Here is a 24,685-nt window from a genome sequence, read left to right as displayed (position 1 = left end):
GGTTAAGAGAGAGGTTGACGAGGGCATTGCACAAAGAGAGAAATTAAGAGGGGTTTTGAGAGGGGTGTAAAGAGAGAAAAAATGGTTAAGAGAGAGGGGGACAAGAGGGTTACAAAGGGAGGAGTTTTGAGAGGGGGTGAAGGAAGAGAGATTGATAATGTTTTGAAGGGGAAAATACCTAAAATCAATGGCTGGAGAGAGCATCTGCCAAAGCCCACCATCGCTAAACCCTCATTCTCAGTGAGGGTTCCTCACGCTCTAACACAGTCTGTCTCGCTAAGGCACTTCACGAGCTCCATCACCAACACTTGGCAATCTTGCTCGATAACCCTTGGCCATCTTTTTCATGCCCTTGACGCCTGAGGTAATGGTCGCAACGGTCAGTATTATGTTGGGTAGAAAATGGTATTTTCAAAAAATTTATATTCAAAGGAAATACTTTTCAAGTGAGATGTAATAAGGGTTCGATTTTTCAAGGTTCAAATCACATTGAATCTTGGATTAGAATCCTATAGTCGGTTTAAGGAAATATCTCACATATGTCTGGTTTTCTTTCATTATTTGAGAAGGTGGTTAGCCGCTAACCACTTTTTTAGCTAGCTGTTGTGCTAACCAGGACTTTGAAGGGACTTTCCATGTTTTCCTTAAATATGACCGTACAGATGCATTTTGATTTTATAAGAATCAACTCTTGAATCATCTGATTATGATACGCATGTAGCTTTTATACGGTTTAAAAAATTAACAGTCTAAGATTTTTTTTTTAAATATTTAAAGCTTAAAAATTTATGTTTTTCATCAAAAAAACATGATCCAAGTATCATTTTCACATCTGTATAGTCAGATTTAAGTAATAATGTGAAAAACCCTTCCAAAGCCCCAGTAATACGGTTAACTAGAAAAGTGGTTAGCAGCTACCAACATTTCATATATATATATATATATATATATATATATATATATATATATATATATATATATATATATATATATATATATATATATATATATATATATATATAGTAGGGCGTAGTGCTTGCGCACCTACTTAATCAAGCGGACCGTCCATTGAGCTTTTAATTGGGATCTGAGGTCCCAGCACGTTATTGACGGAACAAGGCCAGGTTCATCAGCTGTTCCAGATAAATTTTTGCCCCTAGAGTGGTGCAGTTTGGTCCACGGCTTTCCCATGGTAGAAACCGCTTTTTTTTCTTTATCTTGACGAAAATCATCGTAGAAACCTTATGAAAACTAATTTATCATCTTATCTTTTTTATCTTTTATATTATTTTAGATGACAAACATGGGATTTGAACATAAAAGCTACTACTAATCAAGCATTCTTATTACATTACACCGACACCAATTGGTATACATTGTTGTAGTGTCAAACTTAAATTTCTGCATGAGAGGGTAAAGATCTAGGAATTGTTTTGACACAAAATTTAGCCCTTCCATACAGATTGCAAGTCCTTTTGTTCAGATGAGAAAAAGGAGTATCACTGCTTATTCCAAGCTATGGAGAGTCGCTCAAACTGCTACCTTCTATTTGTTCTTTTATTCCTACATGACCATACGAAAATCCTTCAGACAGAGTACTGGTTACCCGGCCTGCTTTCAAGTGCAGAAAACAGACCGTATTATTATAAACCGAGGATGGTCTGTGTCATTAACCTTGAACTTAGTCTATTATTGTTGATCTTGCCGACTGTCACATACTTGGCCTGGATCAAGGGGCTTTCGTGCCAGAATTACAGAGTTAATGACATCGTTAGTAGGATGAAAGACCTGAAGAATTCGAAAGGAGGACAGGTCTTCCTCTTCAACCACTGGGTACAAGAAAGCCCTTGCTCCATTTGCACTTCTCACAAGCAGAAATCCACCAGCCTTCATGTACTTGCCTATATGGCTTAGAATTTCCACCTTCTCATCCCTACTCATCCCCACCAGTGCAGCCAAGAATATGCAGTCAAATTCTCCAAGCTCTTCCTTTACATTCCTTATGTCACAGCTCTTGAAACTCATCCTCTTTGCCAGATCAGTGTCCGTTGAGACTAGTTGTTGTGCCATGTCATTTGCTGATTCATCAATATCATAGTTAACAAAAGAAGTTGATACCATATATTGGGTAGCCAAAATAATGGATGTTAGAGGCATGGGCCCAGATCCTATGAAGGCTACATGGTTGGGATGCACTAGACCATTGGAGGTAAGGATTTTGTACTCTAGGCCTGCAAGTTCGACGTAGTTGTAGTAGTAAGGGAAGAGGTTGAGGCAGTTCAATGGCCGAGAGATCTTTGACAGCAATGTGGAGAATTCTACCTCGAGAAGGCCTTCCCCACGGGCACATATGTCTATTAAGCCTTGCCGAATTTGGTGCAACTCGGGGGCCAAGAGCTTGATGTTTATGGAAGATGGAAGGGTGCACAACTTCACCAATTGAGTGAAGAGGCCATTGACATACACGGAAGGCCTAAGAGACTCATGCTCACAGAGGCTTGCATATATTCTGAGAATGTTGGTTATCAAATATTCATCTGACACATGGCACTCATTCATTGACTGTTTCAGGGCAGCCATTGATACTGTTGAAGATGAAAAAGGCTAGGTTGTTGGTAGGAGAGGGCTGTGAACGAATCTATTTATATGCATCTGTTCATTCAACCGCCCTAATATTTAGGTGTGGTAAACTGTCTGGATTTGAATTCTCATAGCAGGATATTATTTATAAAGCAATGACATAAGAATAGATAAAGTAAAATAATGCATGAGCAGGGGCATGTCCTTCTCACGGTAAAGTCATTTGATACCTTACACAATTCGGGTTCACACTTTGTCATGTAAACAGGCCAGTCCTGCACCCCACCCCCCCCCCCCCCACCCCTCAAGCTCCCAGTCCTGCCTCCCGAAACAGTTAAAAAAAACTTTTTTTTTTTTAAAAGCCCAGTCCTAGCCCAACCCTGACTGCAGCAAATAGTTTGATTTGTGCATATGAAATAGATTTTTATTAATGATTGTAGCCATTTTTTATTTTATCTCAATTTTTTTTCCTGGGGCACTGCCCCCGGACCCACCCAACCCCCTCACATGAATCCTAGCTACGCCACTGACCATAGCATATCAGGCATACCAGTACACGACTCGTTTCTAAATCATGAATGAGCGCATCAAATGTGTAGGAAACTCATCTCAGTTACTTGAGAAATGTGTGTTAACACATGAACTGGTTTTTATTACACTATAAACGAGTATCAAGCATGTTTCCATTAACGCCCCTATATACAAACAAAAAAATTTATTTTGTATAGGGGATTTTTTTATTAAGACTTTTAAATATTATGATTTAAAAAATTATTGAAGAGTAGTGATATACTTATATATATGTATATATGGTAATGATAGGGTGCTCCTGGAGTACTTACTCCCACCTAATAGAAGCTTTAGATTTTCAAATTTCTTAATTGTTTTTTGTTGGTCAGACCCCCTATAGATATGATCTATAAGCATTATTTAGTAGAAAACAAGTTTTGGATCATGTGATTATAGCATAGATGTATGCTTTTAATAACTTTAAAAATCAATGGCTTGCAATGTATCAAAATTTTATGATTTAAAAAATTTCTTTTATGTCAAAAAAACATGATCCAAAGCATGATTATACTACTATCAAATAAACTGTGTTGAGACGTACATCTATAAGGTTTAATTGAGAATATACAACCTACAACCATGATTTCTAGTATGTGGGAGTACTAGAGAACAGTAGTATTACTCATATATATATATATATAATATAATTTGCTAGTAATGTTTGCTACCCTGGTGGGTAAGGAACCTTTTAATAAAAGAATATAATAATTTTATTTTTTTATCAGTTTTTTTTGCACATTTAACCCTCTAGATGTGATCTACATATTAAGTTTAGTAAAAACTAACCTTTAGATCATGCATTTTTATTTATATGTCAGATTTTATGAGGATTGAAAAAAATCTACATACAGCTTACAATGTACCAAATTTTCAAACCTCAAAAAAACATATTTTTCTTAGAAAAACTATGATCCAAAGGTTGTCTCATGTTATTTTGATCACGTTGAACACATCCAAGATGTCTCAGATTTGGTCAAAACAGCTTTTTCCTATGAGTTCCAACTAAGGGGTTCGTTACCCACGAGGGTACACCAGCTCTTTGAAAGACAGTATCAATGTTAATTCTGAAAACGATAAGCCCTTATCTTCCTTGTTTGGGATGGCAGTGGATCGTTGTGGGGGTGGGGGACAATGTCTCCACCCCCGTCCCGTCTCAAAATTTTGTCCTCTATCCCCACCTCCATCCCTACACGGGTTTTGATTTTAAACTCCATCTCTGCCTCCATTCCCGTTTCATGTCCTCCATCCTAAGGCGGGGTGGAGCTCCGTTTTCCCTTGGTCCACTGTCTTCCCTAAAGGAGAGAAAGGTTTACTAACGGGTATCAGGGACGAGGCGGGGGGAAATGTAAGTCCATCCCCGCCTTCATTTCTGTTTCATGTCCTCCATCCCTGGTCCAAACGGGGGGAGGCGAGAGGGGTGGGGCCCCGTTTTCCCCAAGTCCACTGCTATCCTTGTTCCTTGGCATGCATCATTTTTTTCATTTGGTACCTTGGCATGCCGTTTGGGTTGTATGTGCTGTCGACGTACATTTTGTGCGTGGGTGGGTGCTCAAAATGGCCCATAGATGATGTATGTGCTGTCGTCTTTCATATGTAGTATTTCTTTCAATTTCTTGCATAATGAATTCTTGCGTAAGTCTTAAACTATGTGATGAAACTTTAAGCCCCGTTTAGATGACAATAGACAAAATCAGGTTTTTCATAAACGTGGTTTTGCCTTAAAATCTAGTTTGGTCTTGTGTTTGGATGACCTCAAAAATCAGGTTGTGGGTTTCAGAATTTTAAAAAAAAATATTAAAAAAGATCACTGGAGATTTTTAGCTATTTCAAAATAAAAACATTAAAAAAAATAGTGGGCCCATTTTTCTGCCAACCAACAGCCAAGAAATGGCTGGGCTGATCCCACTTGGCAAGGGGGCCATCATTCCAGCCATTTCCTAGCTAATGACCACTAGAAAAATGCCAAAAAGCCTAAACATGAAAATTGTCAAAATAAAAGAAAAAATGGAGGAGCCATTTTTTTCAACCAATGGCTGGGAAATAACTCTGCTGGTCCGACCCAGCAAAGGGGGCACCAGCCTAGCCATTTTGTAGCCTATGTTCAGCTGAGAAATGGTCGAAAAGCCTAAAAACTAAAAAAAAAAAGAAAAAATTGCGGGATTATTTTCTAGCTGATGGTTGACCAGAAAATGTCGGAAAATCAAAACAAAACAAAACAAAATTAAAAATTAAAAATTAAAAAATTAAAAAATGGTCAGGTCATTTTCTAGCCAGCCACCGGTTGGGAAATGATCGGGCTGGTGCCACCATGCATGGCGACATCAGCCCGCCATTTTTCGTTCGGTAACTGGCCCAAAAATAGCAAGACATAATTGTTTTTGCAAGAGAGAGTATCAGCCATTTCCAGCCAATTACCAACCATCCAGAACTGGTTCAGCCAGTTTCTGGCGGACATCGACTGGAAATGGCCATACATTAGAGGATGAGAGGGTGGAGAAGAGGAACGAGGTTTGGCTGTTTTTCATTTACTGGGTTTTGAAAAAAACAGTTGATAAAAACTCAGGTTTGTGTCATCCAAACAATGCACAAAGCTGAGATTTTCCTTCAAAACTTGGTTATTGCCCAAAATCAGGTTTAAACCAGGTTATAAACCTGGTTTTGGGTGTCATCCAAATAACCCTTAAAATTGTGAGGATGCTTTTATTTGGCTAATAAGAGAGCTGGTCAGCTATACTACAGTGAATTGGCTCTCGACTTTTGCATATACCGCCCATCACTATGAGTGCTACTGACTGTACTTTGAATTTTTTTTCCTTTTGTAAATCTCAAGTAAATTTTTTACCAAAGCCAGTGGGTTCTGCGCTTTCCACGTTTATCCAAAACATGGTTAAACTTTTTCGTATTAATTTGTATCAAAAGCAGTAGAGGTGTAACTGGGTCGGGTATACCCAACCCAACCAGACGCCACAAATCAATTATACCCAACAAGGCCTGATTTTAGTGGACTCATGGGTTCGAATCAAGTCCAAAATATAGACCGATGATGAAAACAGGTCGCGTCTTGGGTATTACAAATAAAGACCCAAACCTTTTTGGACTGAACCCACTTTTTATACTCAACCCGAATGGTTCTCCATATTGTAAAACCGAACCGGCCTGATTATATACCCAAACCCATTTTATTCTTCAATCGACCCAAAGTCGATCCTGCTTCGTACCGGAACCCATTATCTACCCAAATCCATTTTATAATTGATAATTTGGTAGTACCAGGAAATAACTAGAATAATTGGTAAATATTGTATTATATAATCAATTAAATATTTAAAGAAGTTGATAATCTTAAAACTAATATGCCTTTAATTCATTATTTTATAGATACTTCCTACTACCTTTGGCACGGAAATTGATGGGCTGAAGTGAATATCAATTCTAAAAAATATTACTCAAGAACACATTGAATTTGATATAGCATTGATGTTTTTATTTTAACATGAAAGGATTTGTTGATATAAAATATTTTTTTATACTTACACTTGGCGTTATTTATAATAATTAATAAACTTATCATTTGTTAGCAGATAATCTTCTTAGTAAATAGTTAATTTTATTCATTTACATATTTTTAGTGCCTTTAACTGGTGGGTTACCGAGAGCTTGGTATTAATGACCCCAATCTGGGGATTTCCTCGTAAGGGGAGGGCCCACTAAGTGACCCGATTCTTGGCAAGGTTCCCTCATCATAAAAAATAATAATGATAATAGGTCTAAAATACCAATCATATCAAGACCCAAGCTAAAACCCAATCCTATCATACCTGAACCTGTTAATCCATAGGGCTCAGCAATACCCAAACTTGATCCCAAACCAAATCAAAATGGGGTCTATTAAAGACTCAACCCGATTGTACTGGATTTGATATGTACCCAAACCCGTTAACCCATATGAGTCTATAATTTCTAGTTGTACTCGAACCTAAATTAGATTGGGTTGAGTTTGGGTTTTAATTTTAGACATGATTCAGAATCGGGTCAGCTAAGATCCAACCTGACACCCTAAAAATCAACTGATTAAAATAGTCACATCTCAAGAAACGAGTTTTTTGAGATAAAATATCTCAAAAGTTGAAGGGACTTACATATTTTTTGGGAAAAAAACAGATAAAAAGTCCAATCAAATGCAGCCAAGAAGTCATGTGTTAAGGCATTTACGAATATAGTATTAGAAAATCACAAATGTAATGTTGCATAATTTATCAAGGACAGTAAACAATTTTGCCAACCCAATTTGTTGGTGAACCATAAAGCTAGTCTAGATTGGAACCCTCTGTGGCTCACAGTAGACTTGATCACGTCTGTCCTAGCATGTACACAAATCTGGATTGGATTTGGAGTAAGTACAAGTTAGGTCCATCAGATTTCAAATATCCAAAACAGGAAAGCAAACATAATTGGATCTGGGTCAAAATCCAGTTTATCAAGACTATATTGAACCTTAACACACAATTAGGCTTCACATGTTTTGGCATATCCAGTACCACCAAAGCTTAAACTCCTAACATGGTCTGAATCTTCACTGTGCATCGGTTGGGAAAAGTCATTAAGTGGATATGGTAACTAAGCTTGAACTAGGTGCGCTCGGAGACACGTGTTAGATGTACTATCTTTCAAGCGATAGTTGCCCCACTTAGGATCAAGTCCTTGGTGCGATAAGTATTTGTGCAACTTATTTCTTAATATACAATCGTGTTTTCACTTACTCATGAAAGTTGACCTACACCTTGCAGGAGTGAAGGTGAGCAACTTGACGCATATCACCTTGAATTACCTCTTGAATTGATTGGGTAGACCTTAAGCTCAACCTAAACTACAATCTAAGCTTAACTTAGACTACACTCTAAGCTTAACTTAGGCGGAGTCTTGACTAAGTCAAGGCCTATACTCACTAAAGAGAGAGAGAGAGAGAGCTCATATGAGTTGGAGAACTTTAAAGAGTAGGGAGCTCGAGAGAGAGAGAGAGAAAGAGAGAGCATAGTAGAGCTTGTGAGATGATGGAGAGAATGGGAGAAGGCTGAGGTTAGGGTTGCAAATGTGTTAGATCCAAGAAAAATAATTTGCAAATTTTGGTTGATCTGACTTTTCAATGTATTATTTTGGGATCCAAAACTGACCAATTTGCATCCTTAGCTGGGGTATATATAGGCTCTATCCCAATAGCTAGAAATAAATGGTTTGGGCTTGGAAAATGACAACCATAAAGACCCAAACAACTAGAAGAAAGAAGGTTACGGGTTGGGCCAAGTCTTAGAATGAAGAGGGTAGTCAATGGGCCTGAAATGATATTGCCAGGCGCAAAGGAGTCCAAAAATAAGTCACAATCAAACGTAAACATGGTTGAGCAGTTCTAGAACATTGAAGCAATGAAGGGGTCATGCGAAAACATTGGGTAGGTCCAGCTCGTGGTCAAAGGTGACTCAAATGGTTCAATGGACCAAGTCACGGTAAAAAAATCGATCAAAGCTCATAAATGGGTTGGCCAAAGGCTTAAAGAAGGTTGAACAAGGTTTTTTGAGATAAAAATATTCTAAGAGCAAAAAAGATTTGTCAAAATTCAAAAATGACCATGACCAAGACCAATCCAAACTGAACCGAACCAAACCGAAACTTAATCCCAAATCTAAGTTCAAAGTTCAATATTTAATTGACATATGTGAAGTACCCTAAACTCTTTAATCTTAGACTAAGCATTTGAAAAGAGTGATAAACTCAATAAGTTAATCTAGGAAAAAGAATAAGCAAACCATAGGTTCTAACTCAATAATTTTGAGACAAAACCCCATCAATCCCCCGTGTAGGTCAAAATTTTGGAATGATTTAACAAGCTATTTACAAAGATTGAGTGCATAAATGAAGATACCTTTTAAGTTTGAATCTCCACATTAGTATTACTTAGTCATAGTCTAGGACCCCAATAACATTAGCTTTGAATTAGGCATTTTAATTGACTTTTCAAACACAATAATACACACTTTCACTTCAGGTGATCACTGTATGTCTACCAATATATAGAAGTCACACATTAAGACTCATGTGTTTGTATCTCAGTTTTATATGTGCTCTATAGACAAAGCTTAAGTCCCATAGAAGGCGACCCATACCTTCACACTCATATAGGTGAGTACATCAAAGGTGTAAACTTATTTGAAATACTTCAATCATAAGTCCTATGTATCTCATTAAGAGTTTAGTTTGAAACTCAACTTCTGTACGCAGGTTTTGAGCACTTAATATCAAGAATGAGAAAATCATAAGTACCCAACACAATCACTCAATGTATTATTCTTCTCGTTAAGCCACTTGGTTTGACCCATATCATGCAGTTAGGTTTCTATGATCGATTATTATAAGCTTTACCCTCATTCTCCTTGATGTCTTAAAGTCAATTTCTCAAAAAAGTTCCTTTGTTAGTGAATTCACAAAGTTTTGATAAGATTTTACATACTCAATAAAGATTACTCTTTATTTGAGTAAATTGTTTTAGATTGATATGTCTAGACTTTTTACCATAAATATTACTTGTTACTTTATAAATATTTGCTTGACTATAACAATACATAGCTATTAAAAGTATTGACTTATCTCTTAATGATATTTTCATAAGAGATTTTTAAGTCATTCAACTTACATGCTAGCTAAAGCAAATGTTATCGATTATATTTTCATTGTAGAATGAGTTATCACAGATTGTTTCTTGTATCCCTAAGCAACCACTTAAGATCTAAGAATAAATATGCATTCACTTGTTAATGATGATTTATTAGAATCATAATTTGAGTTTACATCAGTGTACTCTTTAAGTACAATGGGTTCTCTCACATAGAATATCTCATAATCTAGAGTTTATTTTAAGTACAATTCAGAACTTAATAGATAGCATCTCAAAGCTCTTGTCCTAGATTACTAATCAACTAAATTTTCTCATGCAAAAAGCTATGTTTAGTCTAGTTCCATTCATTGAGACTACCAATAACACTCATGTATACATCTTTTAGTGTTAGTCGAAAACTTATTACTATGATCAAACATAGTAGCAATTGACTTACAATATATTTTTTAAAAATCTTTTCAATGAAGTGGGATTGAGTTAATGCATGTCCATTATCATTTGTTAGATAGATCTAATATCTATTACAAAATAAAAAGTCCAACTAGAGTGTCGGCATCACTTAGCATCAGAGTCTGGTGTAGTTGCAAAGACTTAAGTACCCTTTCTTACTATTCTTGTCATGAAATGATGGTTTGAGAAAATGACAAAAATATCTTTCATTCAAAAAAAAAAAGAGAAATGACGGTTCAAAAAAAAGACAAAAATATCCTTTATCCAGAAAGTCGAGGATGATGTTAATTCTTCAAAGTCCAAACAACGAAACAAACATGAAACACTCTCTTTCTTTTCTGTTTGAACTTTCCGTTGTCATCTTCCTTCTCCGTGAAACACTGTAAAACTCTCTGTCTCTCTCTCTAAACAAGAAATTAAGGGAGGCAAAGAGCCGGCGATCCGATGTTGATCGTCGTCCTCTTTCTGCTAGCGATAACCAGAATGCTGCCCTCGTCCAGCGAGCAACCGACTGCGGCGGTCGCTCCGCCGCCTTCGAGGGACACCTACAACGGAATCTTCCTCCAGTATACCTACAACAGAGTATTTCAAAGTATAATCTGTCTACTCCTACATCGGCAACACAGGTGCTCGCACCTTCAAGTCTTGGCGGAGATTCATTGGGTTCTGGCACCGCGAGGTCCTCATCTCAACCTCCAGTGTCGTGCTTTCCGACAGGACCGACCTCCCCGCCAACGTCGAGAATGACACGTTCCTCTCCGGCTTCTCCATCACAGACCTCAAGACTGCCATTGAGCTGGCGACTACAGCCTGATCACAACGAAGATCGTGCTCAAAGGAAAGTTGTTTGGCATCACGATTTATGATTTACACACTGTAGCGATTTACGAAAATTGCGTAGCACAAAAAAAATAGTAAATCGCAAAATCGAGTAGCGATTTATGAAAATCACGTAGCGAAAAATAAATAAATAACAAATCGCTATATCGAGTAGCGATTTACGAAAATTGCATAGCGAAAAAATGACAAATCGCTAAATCGAGTAGCGATTTACAAAAATCGTATAGCGAAAAAAAAAATCGCTAAATTGAGTAGCGATTTACGAAAATCACATAGCAAAAAAAAAACAAAAAATCATGGGAATGGGTGTTACGAAAACTTTGATCAAGAAACAACCGAAGGAAACATATAAGCGTCACGATCAAACAAAACACTTTATTACTCTTTTTCGACAGTTATAAGAGGGAAAGAAAAGAAAGAATTTATACAAGGCCCAAAACAAAAATTTATACAAGAACCCCCGCTCGTTGACCGCGCAGCGGGACCTGCATCGGAGGAACCCCCGAAACCCCTTCCTGTAAGAAAAAAAACTCTGAATCAGACTCCACAACTCATCAAGTTGAGTCATGCTACAGTCAGTGTGCAGGTGAGTCGGTGCTTGATGGAGCAGTGTAGGATCGTTTGTTGGATGTGCGCAGAGGCAGAAAGAGAAGGGGGAGAGAGAGAGGGTTGATGTTCATGGCCTTCTTCAGGGGAGATTCTTTTCTCGGATAATCCTGTAGTGCAGGGACTAGGTCTTAAATAACCATTTTCGGGGTACTTAAGTCTTTGCAACAACTCCTTTTCTAGAATTGTCGTTTTATGACACCAATAGAGGAAAAGGTACTTAAGTTTTTGCAACCACACCGGACTCCGATGCTAACAAACATGGAGATATGAGCCATACATGCTTACATACGTAGTGCTCATTGGAACCCCGAACAAGCGATGTAGCTAACGACCATCTTCAGGTGGGGGGGGGGGCATATCACCTGCTTCGCTCTTAATGGGACGTTGCAACTTTGAAGTTCGGTTGAATAACTGCCTCATAGTATGAACAGGCCTATCTAGGTTGGGTAAAGGCTGTTTGTAAAAATGTAAGTCCTGATTCCCCAGCTCTGTTACGAAAAAAAAAAGAAATATCCACTTAGATTATAAAGATGCTTTTGTTTGCCCTGAATTCGTTTTCAAAATCTCAAGTAAATTTTCAACCAAAACTAATGGGGCATTGTAATTTGTCTGCAAAAGGCAACTTATTAAAACAGTCACATCTCAAGAAACGTTTACTTTTTTCAGATAAAATATCTAAAAAAATGGCGGAATCACAGATTTTGGGAAAAAATTCCCTATAAAACAAAGGGGAGCTCTCAAACAAGGTATGAAGAATTCGTAACTCCATGAAGTTTCAATAGACGGTCTTGACAAAACACAAAACCATATTTGCATTCCAATGCATGGCTCCCAAACATAGCCTGATCCTCATTGAAATTCCACCAGCGGCTATCGCCTAGTTTTCCTATCATTGAAGATATGCAAAAATCAAAAAATGTAAAAAATTGTTGACAAATTGCTCCTGAGTGGATAAAGGGATCTTAAAAGTTGACAGGAAGCCAACCAATGCTCATTTTGGTAATGGAGTTTTTCCTTGTCCTAGCCAAACAAAAAATTGTTGACAAATTGCTCAAATCATGAACAATCATCTAGTAGAATGCTCTCAAACATTATCTGTTATCTATGTCCTAATTCTACCTTCAGCATTTTTAATTTGTCAAAATCTAATTATCATATTCACTAGAATTTTATCAAAGCAACTTAAAATGATAAAATCCTGACAATATCACAAATTTATCACGGCCAGTACATTGCTCTCAAATGTTATCATGCATCCATGTTGCCAGTACCTCAAACGTGTTTAATTTACTAAAATTTTATTAGACAACTTTTCAAAATGATCAAATTTAGTAATGTCAAACCTAATGCACGGTCAGAGCAGGGCATAGTTCAGGTTGAAAGGATTTATTTAGATCCAGTTCATTAGTTTAGGCCACCCTCCCTATGTGTTAGACAAAGAATGCAGTAGGCAAGAAACTGGAAGGAATGACACATATGGAAGATGATCACAGCACATGAGTCATCATGAGTCATCTGTGGCATATCAACCACCATGCACAAAATCTATGGTGTAATTAGATTTTCTTATTTCTTTGAGAACCAACCTCCCATGCTGTTTTTCAGCAGTGGGCCCACCAAAAAGGCATGCCAAGTCCCCAGTAGATCAAGTGACGCATGCAATGAAGGTAAGGGCTTACCATTTGGAGAAAAATAAAATTAATTATTGTCCATACGTCACTTCACTTGTCTTTTTTTTTTCATAACCGAGAAAAAACTGTTTCAGTCATCGTCTCATCGAGTTCATTGGCGTAAAATCCCATGTCCCCTTTGCCAACTGGAGAGTACCCAGCTTCATATGCCACCTTGCTATTAATCATCTTTAGGGTCCGGGTGTCTAAGGGACACGGCATGACACCAACACATTACATGACACACTATGATACGTGACCGACACCATTTATCTCTTTATCGGTTTTGGTTTTGTTACTAATCATATATAATTTTATAAATAAAATTTTTCAAAAAATTGTTTTTAAATATTTAAAAAGTATGTGCCGTTAGGTTCTACTTTTCATAGAAAACACTTACTCCTGTCTCAATGCCCTACTGCATATTTGTTGCGTTTATAGTATCCATCAGTGACATAGCAGAACGCTTCATGTCCTCATTTAAAATGAAAGGAAAACAAATTCAAACTCAAAACTTCTCGTATTACAATGAGAGGCTGCAAAATTTTCTATCCCCTCCTATAAATGCTACCAAAAACAATTAGGAGACTTGACTGAAACAAGAACACAACGGCTTCCAAATAAAATTAACAGAAAATGACGGTGTTGTACGGCAAAAGTGACACATTTTTCAAAATGTCTCAATTTTTTAAATCCACCTCATGTTCAAATTCACAAATGCTCGCCTTTTGACTTTTTTACCCTTTTCACGAGTGCATCTCTTGAGGTTCATGCGATATATAGATACATTGTCCTGATCTCACAACCAATCACTAAAAAGTACATTTACGCTGATGATTTTGCAAAACCTCATGAAGTTCGCATAACTAAATTTGTGAACCTCTTGTAACTGAAATTTGCATACCTTTGTAAATACTATACATAATTCGCATTTATAGATGACATTCACGAGCTACTGTGTGAATCTCCTTTAAATAAATGATCCTCAAAAAGGTTCACAAATGTGTAGTGACATTCACCTATTAATGTTTCAGAATGTTCTCAACCATCGCACTTTGATCAATCTCTGCAAATAAGGTATTATCTTTGCATGTATAGTACGACATGCATGAGCTATCATGCAAATCTCTTTTTTTGTAAATGATCCTTAAGGAGGCTCAAATATGTGCAGACATTCACATATAAGTCTTGTGAATGACATCTACCTTCACACTCTTATATGAAGATAGCAAAAAGTGCTTGTGAATCTCCCCGAATAAAATTCTCTTTAATGAGATCCACAAATATGTGCTGACACGCACAAATTTTTAGCATGTGAATTGTTTTATATTTGCATACTTGTTGAATCATATATAAAGTTGCTTTTGTACATTCACATAAACATCATGTGAATGTCCTCAAGTTTGCAAGTAATGAAGTAAATTTGCATATACATGATGTGAATGTCATCTGCGGATCTCTCTATCCTCACATCATAGTGTGTGAATGTTCTCAATTCGCAAATAAAATAATAAAGTACATTCACAAAACTTTATGCAAAAGTACCGATTGCAAGCAGAGGTTGCAAACATGTTGACTTTCATGCATAAGATACTTGTAGATCTCACTTAAATACATAGTAACTTTCATTGAAAAATTACTTTTGCAAATAATGGAGTACATTTGCATAAACATCAAACAAATGTCCTCAATTTCACAATAATGATTATATTTGCATAAGCATTATGCATACATCCCTATCATCACATCACAATGTGTGAATATCCTCTATTTTGTAAATAGATGGCGACGGGGTAGAGAAACAACCTAGGAAGCAAACACTAAAGGTAATATGTGACCAACAATGAACTCACCAAGTAATGAAAAGCAGTTCAATAGATAATTACAGCAGCGAATTCAATAATTTTACAGAAATTAATTGTGATATATTTCAACCAAGAAAACAACACTTTAAATTAATCTCTAAGTATTAATTTTGATTTCCAATTCAAGTGGTCTGTTAACCCTTATTTGGAACCTATTAGGGAGGATGAATGTGGTTCAAACAGGCTATGCTACATTGTTGTCATGAATACTAAAAGAAAATCAGATATGCAATTCAACGAACGTCCAACAACAAATATTTTAATGTCGAACAATAATAGGAACTAAAGAAAAGAGGCTCAGATATGACCCAAGGGTGGATCAGCCAGTTCGTTGAGGCATTTCACCAAAATGTTGGTTGACGTTTGGTGCAACTTTTCGTGAAAGTATTTTTAAAAGATATTTTTTGAATGAAAATTGTTTATGTAAACTGTGCACCAAATCTAAAAATTTTGGTTCACACTAGTGGTGAAGTCCGAGTCAAACACAGGGAACGTGTTTAAAAGCCTTTGCACTCCACACAATGACAAAGATTTATTGCCTTAATGAAAGAATAAGTAAAACATTTTACCCTATTACAATAGTCGAGCAAAAATAAAAAATTATTATAACTCAATTAAATGGCCTATGGCCCAAAAAAATATACAAATAAACTTAAAGAAAAGCAAAAAACTTGTAGGGCTTTATTTGCTTTTACGGACTCGCTTTCTTTTGCTTTGCACGAGCATGACCCTAGCGATGGCACTTCCTTCGCACAAGTGAATGTACTTGTAGGAGACACTAAACACGCAAAACAAAAAAAAAACTCAAAAATGCACACACACAATTTATAATGTACCGAATGTTAGTTTTTGTAAATAAAAAAATATATAATTAAAAATGATAAAAACTATTTACAATGACTAATTAACTAACTATGTAAAGAAACTCAAAAAATCTAAGCTAAACTACAATGAAACATTAAACTAAAAAAACTAACAAAATCTAAGACAAGCTAAATAGAAACTGCTACATGTTGTAGGTCTAAAAACATGATCAACATTGATCACGCTGAACTGGGTGACTAGCGTTGATGGTGTGAAACACGACTCACACGTGTGTGCGTGAGCTGCATGATCTGCCAAAAACACTGGCAGATCAGATCAAGCAGCAATTGTGATCTTTGAATCACACTGGAACGTGATACAACAAATCTGCAGTTCGATGTGGATCTACTGAAAGCCCAACATGTATAAAAAAATATTGCCACGTATTTGCATCAATTTCTACAGACAAAAAAACATAGATTTGATCTGAGATCAAAACTTCAGATCATGATCACACAAATAGGCATGAAGAAACCAGAATGTGTGATCTACAAATCACGCTGATAGGCATGCTTTTGGATGATCCAATCAATTCTAGTTTGATGATGGATCTGGCTAAATACACACACACACACACACACACACATATATATATATATATATATATATATATATATATATATATATATATATATATATATATAGTTTCTTGTATGCGTAGGTCTGCAAAATCTATGCAATACGAAATACGATAATTGTTGGGCCTGTTATGGCATGATCGAGATTCGATCAACTGTTTTAGCATTAATCAAAGAGCGATCAGATTTGTTAACGATGACAGATCAGTTTCGGCTTTCACGCATATTGCATTGCAGCAACATGCACTCCAAAAAAAAATGAAACAACATGAACTACAAAATAAAACCTATCTATATGATGCTGAAATAATTTTTACGCTACTCTAGATGCAACAAAATTGCAGAAAATAAATTATGATATATGCAATGCTAAAGCACAATTTTATGCATTCAATAAAATAAAACAAATCTAAACTAAATGTGAAAAGTTAAAGAAACAGGAGAGAAGAAGCATACCTGGCAGTCGCTTCCGACGGAGGGGTTGAGAAAAGAAGTGGTCGTTCTCCAAGCTAGCATGCACACTCTGATGAACAAGAAGAGGACAGCGATGAGAGATGGGAAAGAAGAAAAGACGAAATAGGAGAAAGAAGAGAGAACAATAGAGGGAGAACTGACGGTACAGAGAGGGACGAGAAGGAGAAGAGAGAGGAGAGAGGGGCTGGCGTGTTTCTCAAGAGAAGACACCCCCCTCTTCTAATTAACTATTATTTATAATGAAAAGTAGATTTTGGGTGTGTTTAAGAAAATTTCTAAAACACCCCCAAAACCTTAATAGTTTCAAAAGACCTATAAAAAAACTATTTATAAAAACATGGTTAGTAAAAATTAGAATTATCAAAAAATACTTAAGTGATCCACTTTAATCATTTTTTTCTCTTATTTGAAAAATAGAAAGTGCCTTGCCAAAAATTGCTAAACAAGGATTTTTAATCTCTTTTCACAATTAATCATGTACATAAATTATATACAATATCAATACAGATTATGCATGATCAAATTCCCCCATGCTTATCGTTTGCTAATCTATGAGCAAACTGACCCTTAAAAAAAAATAAAAACAGAGCATTAAAATTAAAACTTAACTCACTTTCGTAGGAATCGCGGTTGCATTTAGCATATGCAACAAGCTCTTTAAACCCATGGGTTACCTCAATGGATGAGTAAAGTCTCATGAGGGTTTGCAGTGATGCTACCCACAAACATCTCTGTCATATATACATCAGAATTCAAATTCAAAGAGCATTAGGCAGTTAAGAAGTTTGTCCAACAAATATTTCATGTCATTACACTTTCACAACATATCTAGAGTTTACGCATGCCACCACAAAAGAAAAATTATTTCTTTTACTTTTCTAAAAGTCACAATTATTTATGTTTATTCTCAAAAAATCAAGTACACTTATGCTATAACTTATTTATCCTCACTTATATGTTTTATGTACAGTTTTTCATCATTCTTTCTAAGTAATGAATTTTTCTTTAAGCTCACATTATACTTTCTTTTTCTTTTTTCTTTCTCACTTTTTATAATTTTATTTTATTTTTTCAGTTGATCAATATATTCATTTTCAGGTTTTTGTGACCCCTGTAACAAGTTTTGCGTCGGTGACTCCCAAGATAGATGACCTTAGGGCACAAAATACAAAGTATCCCTCAAACTTAATTGCTTGAGTCATTAGACCTTATACTTTTATAGTTCTACATATAGATTTTTTCTTGGCATGTGCAATGTCAACATCTCTTAGGCCCTCTATAAAGTCCATATAGCGAGCTTTCAGGACGGTGTCTCCCAAACTAGATGGCTTTAGGGCACAAGGTGTAAACACCCGTTAGGCTCTACTTGCTTAAACCAAATAGGCTATAACTATTGACTAGACAAAGAAGTGATTTCCTTCATTATCCTTTTTGACATGAGAATCAAACACTTTAACTTGTGTCTGAGCCCAGTTACTAGGAAATACGAAGACATCAACCGACTAAACGTATGCTCATTTTCTCTTTTAAGCTCTTATTCTTGATATTTTTTATTTGCTTAGTTTTTCAAAAATAAAGTTGTGCATATTCATATTCGTGATTCAAAATAAACTCTCACATTCATCTACCATCCTTTCTTTGAAATCTGCATAAATGACTATGCTTTCTAGATTAGTGTCAGAAAAAAAAAATCGTAGCGTTTAAAAATTCTCTATAATGTTGGATCATATAACACATTTATATAAGGTTAAAACTTATTTCTTAAAAGTTAAATTTTTATGAGTTTTTATCAGAGCAGATACATGGACAAAAAAAATTGGGTGCAAACTATACCCTTCCCCATGCTTAACTGACACTATCCTCAGTGGCACTCCCACATGCTTATATGCAACTAAATGAATGCATAGTAGGAAACAAAAGACATACAAGAGAAGAAATATATATCACCTGATATATTTGTTTAGAGATGTCCCTTCACCTGTAACTCATAAACCATATCCAAGAAATGAAATGTATACATGATCTATCATACATGCTTATAAAACAAATAAAAAGAAATAAATAAGTAGAAAAAATACTTAGTTACTAAAGTTACAACAACAGTAAGGGTTGCCTCCCAAAAAGCGTTAAGTTTTACTCAGCCATACGGATCTCTGGTTACCCTTCATCGTCCGTGTGATCAATGGACTCAAGGTCATGCTCAATCGAGAGGTCTCTGGTATATTGTTTCATCTTTGGCCCTATCCACTACATGTCCCCAAACTCTACTACTATGGACCCTGCAATGACACTTTTTCCTGCTATGAACAAGCTTAGCCTCCATGCCTATTTGAAAATCTTTGTGAAGCTCGATGATCCCAAAAACATAAAGTTATCCATGCAAGTTTCCAACTATGGATTAGATTACTCCCATTGAGGATTAATGTTATCTACATGAAAGTATTTGTCATTTTTTGTCATTCTCATGGTTGAATCAAATGTGTTTAATCTCATTCTCTTGTTGCTAAATGATACATCCATCTCCCCAGTACGATAATTAATCCAAGCATTCAAGTGGCCAAGAATGGTCTACTTAGAATGATAGGATTATGGTGAACGATATCAGTGCCTTCCATATCCATAACAACAAAATCAACAGGGAAATAAAAGTCCTCGACCTTGACTAACACATCTTTCAATATTTCTCGAAGAATCTTGATTGACCTATCAGCCAACTGTAGGTTGGTTGAGGTGGGTTTTAGATCCTTAATCCCCAAAATGTCATATAAAAAACCCGATAATATGTTTACACTGGTCCCAAGATTGAGCAAAACATGCTTGATGGTCATATTCTCTATTACACAAGAGATGATTGGTGCCCTAGGATCCTTAAGTTTAGGTGGAGCTCGGTGCTAAAACACTGAGCTTACCTGCTCAGTCAAGAAGATCTTCTTGGAAGAGATCTTGATTTTTTTTTGCGTGCAAAGTTCTTTAAGGAACTTTGCATATGCAGGCACTTGTTGGATGACATCTAACAGGAGAAGGTTTATGTGAACATGCTTGAATATCTTAAGAATTTCTTGTATTTTTGTCCCTTGCTTGCCAAAAAAAATTGGTTTCTCAAAAGCTTCAGGAAAGGGGCCTTGGGTATATATGACCTAAAAGGCTCAGGTGGTGGAGCCCTCCCACTTTCCTAAGATAAATCTATAGGGACCGACTGATCACTCTTCTACCTCTAAAACTCTTCAGTCATCTCCGTGGTGTCATGAAATTTCTTCCCACTTATAAGGGTAGTAATAGCCTGAACCTGATCATGGTGTGAGTCAGTCATGTGCAGGCCAAAATGCATGGGTTCCTTGTCCCTCGGGTTGACGACAGGCTGACTAGGAAGGCTCCCTTTGTTGTGCCTACTCAAGGCCTCAGCCAATTGTCCCATCTGAGTCTCAAGCTTCGCTATTGACTATGTGTGGGAGTTAAGGTTGGCCTTTATATCAGAAAAGGCCTTTAGGAGCTTCTCGTGAAAAGATTGACTCACTGTGGGTTCTTGGGAGAAGGCTGGCTAAAGTGGAGATGAGCCTGTGGGAATGTGAGCCTTGGGTAACTTTGTTGGAAGTTACTCGATCTAGCCTGTATTTGGGAAGGCACAGAGGGTGAGTCTTATGGATTTCTTTATGCAAAGTTGGGGTGGTTTCGCCAACTGGGATTATAAGTGGGTGCATAAGGATCATGTGTCGGTCTGGCAAAACTTTGGGCAGCATTCACCTGCTCCTGAACAAACTCAGGATAGAGCGGTGCTGCCGGACAGTCAAAAATATAGTGTGTAGGGCTAGCACATAACTCACACACTTTACTCGGTTGATTTATTGAAATTGGGTTGGCTAGCAGTTGGTCCACTTTTCTAGCCAACTGGTTAACTTTGATTTGCAGTTCTTGATTTGACTCATCTTAAAAAAATCCTCATTTTTTAGGACCACTAGGAGCAAAGGTGGTCCTATCAAATCTCAAAGACAAGACATGGTGCATAGAGTTTTCACTCAATGTTTTGAACTGAGCTCATACTTCATCCTCACTCTTGATCATAAATGTGCCCCCACACGAAGAATCACCCATTTGCTTGTGTTTCTTAGTCAAGTCATCGTAAAAATACTGCACCAACTGCCATTTGGGTACTTGGTGGTGGGGGGACTTCTTGAGTAGGTCTTTGAGCCTATCCCAGGTTTCGTGAATCTGTTCTCCCTTGATCTAAAGGAAACTGGTTATAGCCTTTCTATACTAGTTCGTCTTGCCAATGTAGAAGTATTTTTTTAAAAAAAAAATTTGTAATTATTCTCAAGTGGTAATTTGTACCATATCTATGGACTTTAGCCAGTGTTTCACTTTGTCCTTTAGGGAGAACGGGAAGAGAGTTAGCCTTAAAGTGTCATTTCCAAAGTTATTGATCCGTACTGTGAAACTGATCTCTAAAAACTCATCGAGATGACGATAGAGATCCTTATTGCTAAGGCTATAGAAGAATGGGAGCATCTGGATGACACTAACCTTAATCTCAAACTGGTTTGCTCCTACATTAGGTCTCGCGATGCAGGAGGTGAGAGTATATTCATTTGGGATGAAATACTCCTTCAGAGGATGGGTGATTTGTTGATCTTCATCCATGTGGCCGGATCTGCGGACTCACCTAAAGATGGACTCTGGGTCCTCTACAGGTTCAATGAGCTTGAGGTCTTGCGAGTGTTGCCCTTGCATACACCTTATGTAGAGACTGGTGTATCAACCGTACTAAGGTTGGTTTTCTACCTAATCCTAGCGCATAAGCGTGATCAAACCACACCATGAAAGCAGGCAAAACAAAGCAGAAAGAAATAAACACACAATCACGTACTTACACCCAAACATTTATCTTATAGAAAATTAAACTAGATGCATGATCACCTATGAAATGGGTACCCTAATAGGTGGGTCAGGCAAGAAATGTAAGATGGCTCTAGGGTTGACAAGCAACACAGTCCTAACAATCTTAAATAATGTGTAAAAACAAACTAAGCAATCTTAGATAAAGGTGCAAGAAAATAAACTAAACAGTCCTAAATAAATGTAGAAAAAGAAACTAGCAATCCTAATATAATGTGAACAAATACTAGGCAATAAAGTGAATATTTATTTCTCAATCGTCGTTTCCCGACAACGAAGCTAAAAATTTGGTGTGAATTTTTATGAAAAATATTTTCAAAGTTATTTTTGATAAAAATGATTTATGTAAACCAGACACCAAATAATAAAAACCGGCTCACACTAGGGTGAGATCCAAGTCAAACCCAGGGAACATGGTGAAAAAAATTGTATTCCACACAAAGCACACCTTTATTGTCTTAATAGAAATAAAAAGTAAATAAATATGCAACACAAAAATGCGTAAAACCCTATTACACAGCCATGAGCAGAAAATAAATTAATTACAACCCCAAATGTGACCTAAGGCCCTATTTAACTAAAAATAAAATAAAAACAAAGAAAACAAAAGAGCCGCCTCTACTCGAGCACTAAGATCCAAATCCTCAAGTGTCGATCCTCGTTTGTCCACTTAGGCACTATACCTCCAGCCCATGGTAGCCACCTGCAAAAACAAACAAAAACACAAGAATAAAATGCAAACTCTAAACAACTAGGTTAGTTCACAAAAATCGCAGAAAACAATTAAAACTAAGTAAAAAGAATTAACACTTCTAAACATGGATCCCAAGTCATTTTTATTGGGATCTGGTCTGAAACAAAGTGTTCTCTATTCCAAGACAGGACACACTAAATGAGTTCTGCGAAATGGAAACTTAACGATGCAAAAATCCCCAATTCTGTCCTACGCGATTTCCTGTCAGTATAGGCTTTCGTCAATTTGACGAACAAATGAGTAAACTGTATCAAATCCTGACAAAAATTTTCAGATTGATTCTTGATACACTCAGAAATCCGACACGATTTATGAAATTGAAAAATTCCACACAAAACTCATGAAACAACTATTCTAACAACAAAATTGCAGAAAAAGAGGCATTTCTGGACAGACTCATGTAAAACGATGCAACAGTCCATCAATCTGTGTCAGAACCTGACAAAAATTTGCATAACATAAATAGACTCGTCTAGGGTTTGAACCCAATTTACAGATTCGAAATCAAAATTTGGTATCTCCGAATACACATAAAACAAAAACAGGTCAATCACAACGAAAACCCAAAAAATTAACTAATGGCTTTTCTAAGCTAAACCACTAATCTAATCAACAATTTCTAAAGGAAAATTAACTAAAACAAATCACTGAATAGAATGCTAAATAAATGCAAATCTTAATTGATCAGACAAAGTATACCAATAAAAATTAAATAAAAAATTTAAGAATAAGAAAGAATGCCAATCTAGATCTAGATGATGGCTCGGTTTGGACGATGGCCAATCTGAGCCATCAATCTATCTAATTTTTTTTCTGCTTTTAATAAAACAAATGAGCATAAACGCTGATTTGAAAAAAAAATTGCAATAATCTAATTACTCAGCAAAATAAACTAAACAAATAAAATAATAAAGATTGCCTAAAATATATATATATAGACTAATCGGCGGTTCGGATTGAACAATGGTCGATCCAAATCGACGATTGATCTTTATGCAATTTTTTATTTTCAAAAAAATGAATGAATGCCAAAAACACATCTCTAATGTACATTGAATGAAATCTAATTTAGTTTAATCCATAAGAAGATCACGCTAAAAAAACAAAAGAAAAAAATAAAAGAAAAAAAATAAAAGAAATCAAAACTTTAATCTAACTTGAAAATGGGAAAGAAGGAAATACTGAATCATAGATCTGGCTTTTTCCGATGGCCTAGATTGAGAAAAGAATGAGTCTTCGCCTCGTGCAGCATGCAGCAACGCTCTCAGACTCGATCCCACCCTGGTCCTGCAAAATAAAAAAATAGAAAAGAAAAAGAAGAAGAAGAAGAAATAAGGAAAAAGAAGAAAGATCAGTAAAGAAGAAGAAGAAAGAGAGAGGGTTGCATGAAGAGAGAGAAGAGATCAAAGGTTGAGAGAGGCTGCTGTAGAAAAGAGGGCTGGCCTGCCTCACGTCCCCTCAAAAGAGGTTTTTATAATAATTTTCTAGGTTTTACAAAAATTATGAAACTAGTCCAAAAAATAAAATCTATTTTGAAATACCACCTAAGACTATTATATTTTAAAAAAAGGGGGAGGTGCTAGATAGGAGGGGTTTTTTGGAGATTTTTACAATTGGATCGAGTTTAATTGGGTGCTGATCACGTTTGGATTGGATCCAAGATCCAATGGATGTGATTTGGACCAGATCGAGACCCGATTCTCCTCAAAATTCGCTCTAAAACCATAAAACAGCTATAATTTTTGTTATTTTAACTCGGAATTGAACGAAATTCAAATTGTGGCTCTGTGACACCTGAAACATCATGAAAATGGGCATTATCACAATAGAAGATGCACAAATGCATGAATTTAACGATAATAATGAATGCATTT

The 24,685-nt window shown here is 36.3% G+C and overlaps 1 protein-coding gene across 1 annotated transcript; it reads right to left on the bottom strand.

The window, feature by feature from the left end:
* Positions 1 to 1,689: 1,689 nt before the first annotated feature.
* LOC149837315 (nicotianamine synthase-like) lies at positions 1,690 to 21,802 on the bottom strand. Its single transcript, XM_090008014.1, has 4 exons — positions 21,494 to 21,802; positions 10,904 to 11,077; positions 10,747 to 10,812; positions 1,690 to 2,604 (listed from the first exon to the last, which is right to left on the bottom strand). The coding sequence occupies exons 1-4, from the start codon at positions 21,800 to 21,802 to the stop codon at positions 1,690 to 1,692; spliced, it is 1,464 nt and encodes a 487-aa protein (XP_089864140.1).
* Between the last annotated feature and the right edge of the window lie 2,883 nt (positions 21,803 to 24,685).

The sequence above is a fragment of the Nuphar pumila genome, chromosome 5, assembly GCF_984573655.1.
Source record: "Nuphar pumila chromosome 5, dmNupPumi1.hap1.1, whole genome shotgun sequence".
NCBI lineage: Eukaryota > Viridiplantae > Streptophyta > Magnoliopsida > Nymphaeales > Nymphaeaceae > Nuphar > Nuphar pumila.
Note: the sequence above shows the minus strand (reverse complement) of the source record. Positions and strands in the feature narration are given on the sequence as shown.